This window comes from Cricetulus griseus, chromosome 10, assembly GCF_003668045.3.
Source record: "Cricetulus griseus strain 17A/GY chromosome 10, alternate assembly CriGri-PICRH-1.0, whole genome shotgun sequence".
Taxonomy (NCBI): domain Eukaryota; kingdom Metazoa; phylum Chordata; class Mammalia; order Rodentia; family Cricetidae; genus Cricetulus; species Cricetulus griseus.
Window position 1 is genome coordinate 15,421,314 of NC_048603.1, and position 9,327 is coordinate 15,430,640.

At 45.7% G+C, this 9,327-nt stretch overlaps 1 protein-coding gene across 1 annotated transcript in view; it reads left to right on the plus strand.

Annotated features, from left to right (window-relative positions):
- Nucleotides 1–5,193, plus strand: part of Rgs22 (regulator of G protein signaling 22) — a 100,128-nt gene extending 94,935 nt beyond the window's left edge. Inside the window, 4 exon segments of the mRNA XM_035449663.1 lie at nt 2,046–2,141; nt 3,607–3,700; nt 3,816–3,899; nt 5,183–5,193. Of these exon segments, the coding sequence (XP_035305554.1) occupies nt 2,046–2,141; nt 3,607–3,700; nt 3,816–3,899; nt 5,183–5,193 (285 nt within the window).
- Nucleotides 5,194–9,327: the final 4,134 nt, after the last annotated feature.

The following is a 9,327-nucleotide window of genomic DNA, read 5'->3' on the forward strand; positions in this document are numbered from 1 at the left end:
TTTTTTTTTAATAAGAAGAAACTAAAGGTATTAATAAAAAGGAAGACCAACGTAGTAGCAGATATTTGTTTCAAATTCTTACCACCAATGAAGGCAGATGAGTAAATGCTAGAAAAGTGAGTATAGGTGGCCTATGACTTTTTGTAATGTGAAATGGTACACTGAAAATAATCTGCTACTTTGCAATAGATAAAAGACTTTTCTGTGGGCATGACTCCCAACCTTTAATGTCAACTTCACCTATCAACTAGTAGTAATAGTATCTGTCTTAAAAAAAATTAGTATTTGTCTTACGTGACTCGAGGGAAACTAATTGGCATGGTATGTGTGAAAGGCCATTCAACCGTGTAATCATCAGGTATTATTTGCTCATTTGAGACCACACAGCCCAGTAGGTAAGGAGCCTTCGGCAGGACTAACTGGCTTCGACTCCTAGCTCTATTGTTCGTTCTAGTCCCTTTAGGTGTATCTTCTTTTAATTATTATTTAAAAAAAATTTATGTGTATGTTTGTGTGTGTGTGTGTATGCCACGTGTGTGTGCAGGTCCCTGTGAAGACTGGAAAAGAGATTTGCAATCCCTGGTGCTGGGGTTACAGTCTATTCTGAGCCACCTGCCATGGGTGCTGGGAACTGAAGCTGGGTCTCTTGAAGAGCACCAAGTGCCACTCCTCCGGCCCCAGCTCCGCTGCCTTAAGCAAAGCAGTTTACTTTCCCAACTTTTCATCTTGTCAGCAAATGGAGACAGTCACAACACTTGCATCAAAGAGGCTTGAAAGGTTATATGCAGCCCAGTAAATCACACATAAAGACCGGCCGTCTTAATATGCACTGTGATCTTTATATCAAAATGGCCTCAACTGTATCTCCCATTTTCTCGAGAGAAGTTAAATTGAGAGAGACCACCGGGAGAATGTGATGGAAGAAGACTTAAAAAAAAAAAAAGTTGTGTTGAGCTTAACATCCAATTTAACACCAAGATCATAAAAACAGTGCCACATCAATTTGTAACTAAATACAAACTTGAAGCTTTGGGGCCAGGCACGATGGCCCAGCCAGTGACGTTCTGCTGTGAGTTCAGTCCCCAGCTCCATGTGAATAAGCAAGGCATGGTGCCATGGACTTTTGTAACCCAGCGCTGGGATTCAGAGACGGGAGGGTCCCCAGGGCTCACTGGGCAGCCACCTACTCTACCTTATAAATGAAAGACCCTGTCCCACAAAATGGCGTGTTGAGAAGCAGCACCCCCGGCTGCTCTCTGGCCTCCGTATCCAGGTGTATCCACATCCTTATGAACACACTCCTACACAGATAACGTGTCTCTAGGAAACTACTATACGTGAGAGAAATCATCATCAAAATGAACACAGCTATTGATTACTGATTGGTTTCTAAAGTACCAAGTTGGAAACAACCTTAGTTCCCACCCAAAAGGATGAAGGTAGACGTCAGGCACCCTCTACTCATCCATTGAATGTGACGGCATAGTTATTGTTTACGTTGCCGTGCAGCAACTATCCGAGGGCGTGGGACCGTTCAGCCACTGTAATATATTCAATGTATTCATTTTGCCACACAACAAATGCCTCAGTGCTGCCTGTGACAGACACTGTTCTGCAAACACATAGTGGTAAGCAATGCGAGGCCTATCCTGTATTCTATGTATTTCTTCATATTGGGACATTTCCCCGGTGTATCTACACGAAAAAAAGAAAAGCGGGGGGCACACACCGCTTGATTCCATTTGTATGTGGATTATAATTTTATGCCCATGCATTTTCCCCAGCGGAAAATCTGGCTGCATGTTCTCGAGAACTAGACTCCTCTTTTGCCGCTTGGATTTTTGTATTCTACCTTCCTTATCCGTCCCGTTCAGTTTTAAATGTTTTTTTTACAGTGACGTGGCGAAATGAAAGATCACAGCCACCGGCTTGAAACTACAAGAGCAGTACTCACAGCGAACCAATTTCTTTGTGCAATACTATAACTTCGTAAGGTCTCGTTCTTTTCCGTTTTGGGATAACTTAGTTTTGTTTTTTCCTCACAGGCTGGACTCAAGCAGTACACTAGCACTACAGGCTCCCTAACCAAAGTTCCTATCACCAGCGAGTCCTTTCTAGGCCTGCATGCCTATGGCCGACAGGTGAGACGCCAGGGCCCACCTCCTCTCCAGAGCAGTGGCCACAGTGACTCGGTCACTCAGCAGCGGGAGGTTGCATGTGTGACGGGCTAAAGGTGGGCTCCAAGAGTAGGGCTGGCCAGCGTACGGTATAGGCATGGAAATGGGCTACAATAGGTAACCCTGGAAACCAGTGTCCTCCAGCCTTCAGAGAACATGCAGGCTACCGGGTCATGAACAGTATAATGAAGGAGAGCTGTGTTCCTACGGGTTTTGGAAGTTTCCCCCTCAGAGCATGCTGGGAATTGAAGTCCTGGGCCCAGTATGTACTAGGCACGTGGTCCCCCACTGAGTCCTTCCTCAGCTCACAAGGGTTTAACTTGAAGACAGCCAAGTGACAGTCCTCCTGGAGAGAAGGATATGTATGTGACAACCACCATAGATGAGTGTGTTGAGTTCGTATATGGCCGAGAACGCTAACCGCTTAGTCAGTTTATTAATTCTGTGTAGTGCGCACCCACCACCTAGTATCTTTGCATTCTTATGTTTGCCGCCAGTGCCTTCATATCAACTCCCGAAACACGAGTTTAGTTTGTATCCACTTTCAATGACTTGTATTCAAAAATGTTTGCACTAACTCATAAAACAGTCTTTCCTACATGTAGAAATGCCACATGAGTCATTGCCCCACCGAGATAACTGATAGGCTATAAAACTCACGGAAGAAGAGAAATGGCTGCTCTTGTAGAGAGGTGTGCTGGTAGCTCCGTCCGACATGGACAATACTCAGTACACACATCAGCGAATGATGGGCATGGCCTTTTGGAAGAGCAATATAAGCTCAAATGAGGGATGTAGACAGACAGGCTTTGCCCTGAGCTCTGTCCGCATCAAAGTATTTGCTCAGCTGCATGAATGGGACAAAGAGTCCCCTGTGAGCAGAGAGAGAAAGGGTGAATGCCAGGATAATACTCATGTCCTGTAGTAGCTTCAGAGTTCTGTAGGAAACCGCACAGCTTCTGCGTGCCAGAGGCACCTTAAAAACACACATATTTACTATTGGCTTTGGCTTTTTTAGGTCTGCACGCTGACACTCTAGAAGCTAGGGAACAATGATAAATTATTGCTATTCAGTAGTCAGTCTAAATTCAGAATTATCACCACCAAAATAAACTTGGGTGTATTGTAAGAACCTAAGCTCATAATTAATATGGCGATAACGGAGTCACTGTAACTGTACCCATTAGCTCTTGTGTCTTTTTTCACTGGTCAACAGTATCGTAAGTTCAAAATTAATATGAAGATAACTGAATCACTGTAACTTTGCATAGGCTCTTTTGACATTGTTCACTGGTCAACAGTATTGTAAGGTCCAACAGGCCATTAAACAGTTTAAATAAAGGAATAGTATTTATTTTACCTCCAGTTTGTTTCCTGAGGGAAATTGGCAAAATTTTTAATAACTAAGTTTGAAAATTATTTTTTTTAGCCAACCTGGTGCTATTCAAAGTACATAGAAGCCTTGGAACAAGAGCGAATTCTTCTGAAAATTCAAGAAGAAGTGGAGAGGAAAATGTTCACAGGTGACTTTTGCCTCTTGTCTTGTGTACAGAGTTGCTGTGTGGTCGTCTAGCATGAATTTTAGGAGTTTGCACCCATCACGTCACTGTTTGTCCTCTTTCTTGTATCTGTATACAGGTGCATCATCTTTCACAAACTTGCTTAAACTTCCCACTGTTTCCATTATGTCCTTGAAGAACCTGTCTCTCCACAGCATTCAGAGTCAGTTCCCGAGATCATCTTCAGCTCTTGTCTTCTCTCTGCTCGTTTCCCAACCTTCCAGAACCAGAGGCCCCGACTCTCCCCACCACCAACCTCCCACTTAGGAGAATGTTCGTTCTCTCTACGTGTCTCTAGAATTTCTCCTCCTCCACCGAGGAGCCAAGGAGGAGCCCTAGAGACCCATGTCTAATGCATCTCCTGTTTTCCAGGGTAGCAACATTCAAGCCCTTGTTCACATTCTGCTGCTGATGGTGTGAGGTAAGCTGAGTGGGAGACTTCCTTGTACTGCACATCCTGCCACACAGGCAAATCCTGCCACACAGACCCAAACCCCATGCCCACTCAGACACACCACTCACACACTCATGACTCGCTACCAAACCAAAGGGTAGGAGCAGCTAGTCTTCTGATTGATGGCACCATCTCCCAAGATAAGATTCCTGCAGGGGAGAAGGGCTTCTGTTTACTACTCGCCAAACCTCGTCCATCAAGAACCTGGGAAGGCTTGCTAATGAATAGTGTATATATTTGCTCCTATTCTATTGTGTTTATACCATAAGCTGCCTACCATTCTCCAGTTAATTGTATGCATATTGGCTTTTGGTAACTTAGGAACTTGCCTTAGTTTATACTTCATAATATTCTTCGACATGGTCACTACAGAATATTACTTTTAATCCTAATGAAGATTGGATATATTACTTACTTGATAGCATTAATAAACTTTAAGAAAGCTAAAAGAGAGAGAGAGAACCTGGGAAGGCAAGTGGGCACTGGCTCAGGCTTCCTAAGCATCCTTACACTGGGAGTATTGTGAAAGACTGAAAACCAAACCCAAGTCCCTCTCCATCCAGATACTGATGAACCTGTAGGTTTGGTTGGACTCGAATGTTAGCGTTACCAAGCCCTTTCTTTCCACAGCAGTCTAGCACAGAATGTGGTGTTCGTGTAGACAGCCGGGCCAGATACTCAAAGTAGCCAGTGAAGGCTCCTACCTCTCTTACCCTTAGCTGTTTTCCAGCTGGTTTTCCTGCTCTTGAGGGTTGGGGTAAGGGGTGGGCCTAATGTTCTCAGGCTACTGATGTTGTTTGCCTTCTGGTTGGTCTCCACACTGCACCTCCCAGGCCACCACCTCTTAGGTTAACTTCATAAGGCCCTGAACATCAAGGGTGTCGCCACATTCGTTTGTTTTCAGTGGCAGCTCTTTTAAATTTGTATCATTATTGTTTGGGTTTATTTTCTATACAACTTTGTTTCATGTGGTTGTTTTTTTCCTTTTGCAGGATTTCTTTAAGCCAACTTGATCTAACATGAGAAGCTGAATTCCCAAGTTTTTCCATAGTCTGCCATTACTTTGGGATATTATCTACTGTGTAGGTTAGGAGAATTAAAATTGTTAGCCTGCCATAGTCCTTGAGGAAAAAGCAATATTATAGCCCCCTTGTGTGACCTTTCAACCAATGTTCTTTGCAGGCTTAGTTCAGTTAGCAGATCTATTCGTTGAGCGGCTAGGGGTGTTATTCTTCCTAGTATAGTTGGCCCAAAAGATGAAGAGCCCTCCGCTCCCATCCCCAGCTGTGATGAGGCTGTGCCAAAGCAGTGACTTTTACAGAGCCGTGTACACAAGACTCACATGACCTGGGCTAGCATTTCAGGCTCCACAGGCCACTCCCTGTAAACCCCATCGCCTGGCATCTGGAACTTAGTTTATCTCTTTCTTTTGCATGGCCACCTTCCATGTCTTCAGGGAACTCTCTAAAAGCAAACATGATATTCCCCGGGCAAAATGCCCTGCTGAGATGAGGGCTGATACACAGGCCTCTTACTTGGCATAACCACTGAGGCGCTGCCTCCTGATACTGGTCAGATCTGGCGATACAGACACAAACCACCTCACAGCCACAGAAGCCACTGTCTTCCCCTCCGTGGCTGTTCATTGCATGACAGCAGCCTTAGCCGCAGCTCAGACATGACTGTTTATTTTATTCTGGTACCATACATAGAACATCTAAAAAAAAAAAAAACAGATGTTCAATAAACAATTGTTGGGGGGGGGAGCGGGAAAGGAAATGGCTTTAGTATTAAATCCCTAGAAGGTAAACAGCACTGTTCATCTAAAAAGTTTAAAATAGCCATGTGCTGCTTAGTGAACCATCTACTTGACACAGCCCACAACCACCCAAGAATCTCCCTTGCCCTGTGTGCGTGGGCGTGGGAATGTCTCGCCTTCTGTGTGGGTTAGGAGAAGCTGGAGAAGGCAGCACAGACCCATTTGCTCCTCTCTGTGGATGTGAGTTAGCTGCTGGAGTTCCTGCCTCTGCTTCCCCCAAAGCAAGGGCTGTAACCTGGAATTGTAAGCCAAATAAACCCTTTCTCCTCTAAGCCAGTTCTTGCATTTGATATGGAGATGCTATATTTTAGGCAGCCTTAACTGTCTTTAAGTCTGACTTGAGTGTGTACAGATGACTAAATAAATTCTAACTGTGCTATAACTGGGCTTTTGATGAAATATTCTTGGTTTTAATGAGTTTTCTTAAAAAAAAAAACACCTCACCTTTGTCAGCTGCAGGTATTGAGTGAACTAATGTACGTCATGCCAACCTATGCAGTAGAGAACATGGGGGTCCTTGAGCTCATAGTTTTGTTACATTATTTGAGGTAAATACAAATATTGTGAAGGAAATTTAGTAGAAGTAACCCAAAATATTCTGGCCAGTTAAAGAGATATTTGTGCTATATTTCTTCTTCTTCTTCTTCTTCTTCTTCTTCTTCTTCTTCTTCTTCTTCTTCTTCTTCTTCCTTTTCCTCTTCCTCTTCCTCTTCCCTTCCTTCCTTCCTTCCTTCCTTCTTCATTGTGGTCATCATTATCCTCCTCCTCTTCCTCCTTCATTTTTTTCAGATAGGGTTTCCCTGTGTAGCCCACAATGTCCTGGAACTCACTCTGTAGACCAGGCTGGCCTCAAACTCAAGGATCCTCCTGCCTCTGCCTCCCAAATGATGGAATTAAAGGTATGAAGTTTGTGCTACCACTGCCTGGCTGAGACAGGGTCTCTTTATGTGGTCCTGGCTGTCCTGGAACTCACTGTGTAGGCCAGGCTGGCCTCACTCACCAGCCTCACCTCTGCTGGTATTAAAGGCATGGGCTACCACATCTGCTGTGATATTTTAATTAAACACATATCTTTTTATTCGTCATATAGTTGAAAAATACAGCATATAAACAGTATACATTTTTTCCTAATTGTCATTCTGTTTACAATGAAATTCCTGTCTACAAAAATACATACAATGAAGGCGGGGCCGCAGCTCAGGAGAGCACCTGCTTGGTGTGTAGGAGGCCCTGGCACCAGGCAAAACAACAAACCATCCAGACTCAGCAAAAATTAGGTCAAGCTCTGAATCTGTTTCTCTCTCTCTCTCTCTCTCTCTCTCTCTCTCTCTCTCTCTGTGTGTGTGTGTGTGTGTGTGTGTGTTTTGAGACAGGGTTTCTCTGTGAAGCTTTGTAGACCAGGCTGGTGTCAAACTCACAGAGATCCACCTGCCTCTGCCTCCTGAGTGCTGGGATTAAAGGTGTGCGCCACCAACACCCGGCCCTGTTTCTCTGTCTTATGTGCAGCAATTTATTTAATCTCTTTGAATCTCTGTTTAGTCATTCATAAAGCACTCAGAATCTTTTATAGCTCTAACCGGTGAGTGTAACAGGCAAGCTTTCTATTGATTAAATTTGTTCTTTGACGATGTCCTTGGTGTGGATAGGGCATTCTGTTTAGTTTCAGCCTCCACCTGTGGTCTCCCTCCTGAAATACCCACGAAGAGGTACTTTCGTAGAAGGAGACCCGCACCCAGGAATCAGCGAGTCCACGAACTTGGATGCAAAAAGCAAGAGGCTTTATTAGTGGCTCGGGTACCCGGGGGCTTAGCTTCTGTTAGGCCAAGCCCCGAGCCCCGGAAGGGGGGTCCTTATATAGGAGTAAAAGCACAGTACAGAAGCGAAAAGCATCAAATCAGCATTTTCTCAAGGTCTAGTAGTCAGGTGAACCGGCCTTTATCTTCTGCCGCATCCAGATGGCTGACCTTAGGACGGAGCGATCCCCGTCAAGCGGGGGGGGGGGGAGCCGGCAGCCGGTTGTGCGCTCATGGGCTGCTGGCTGATTTGGGCCCGGCGGGGGCCCGCCTTGCGCGGTGGTGGAGATCAGGGGTCGGGGAGTGCAGGGGAGGATGCATTCCCCGCGGGCTCCGCCAGCTGCCGACCGGAGGAGGAGGCAAACTTAAAAGAAAAAGCTAAGGGGCGGGAGGGGGTCTTTCACTCCCACCACCAAGCCCACCCACCTCTTCCCCGTAAGCAAGCCTCTTTCCCATCCACAGTTGTTTCTGACTTGGATCACCTGTGTGACCGTGGGTTTAAACCTATCCATTGGAGCCATTTAGCACACACTAGACAATGACTATCCCTCCTGCAGAATCTACCAGCTGCCCAGGGTCCAGTAGGGGCAGCAGGGCCCCATGAGCCCCTCCCCTATCTGTGATTGGCTGTTGGCAGACTCCAACGCAAGCAATCACAAAGGCTGCGAGAGCCCATTTTCAGCGGCTGCCGAGTCCTGAAGGTGTCGGTGCTGTGTGATATTTTGTTTGTGCTCTGACAAGTAAAGCTTGCCTGAAGATCAGAGGGCTGAGCGACCCACTGGCTAACCATAGAGGTCTGGAGGTCTGTACAGAGAGGAGACAGGAAGTGACAACATGGGGCAGAGACAGGAAGTGATCAGGAGTAGACAGGAGCTCGGCCCTTTCAGTAGCGAGGATTCAGAAAGGTAAGAGGCGACTGTGGCGGCTCCTTTGTTTCTCTGATCTTTCAGCTTTTACCCTGATACCTGACTCTGGGTTTTTTATTGTTAAGACTAATTAGGATCCCGATTCATCCCAGCCTGTCTTCCTACCTCCTGGCTTCGGCTCTTTCTGTCCCCTCTTCCACAGTGACACTGGAACCTTCTAATGGGTCTTCGAGGTTTTGGTCTACCCCTCAGAGAGAATTTATTTCTGCATTTCAAATTAGGACCTTAGATCTAAAGATGAAAAAAAATCAACAAGGGTTAAGTGCTGTTGGAGAAAGCTCCCTGAAGTTGTGGTAATTCCAAGTCGGATCTTTGTAGAGCAGAACACGGCTTCACGCTGTTCCTTTGAAAACGATGACACCAAGCAGGCAAGGCAGCTCTTGATTTGTCAGTTACACGAAGCTGTCTGCTTGATAATCAGCTGGCAGACTCTTCCCCACGCAGAACCACAGCAGTAGCTCAGGAACATAACCCAGCACCCGCCCAGGTAGTCTGGAAATCTAGTTCGGCTGGCAGAGTACTTGCCTGGCATACAAGAAGCTTTGCATTCAGTCTCCGCCCTGCACAAGCCTGGTGTATTGGTGTATGCCTGTAATCCC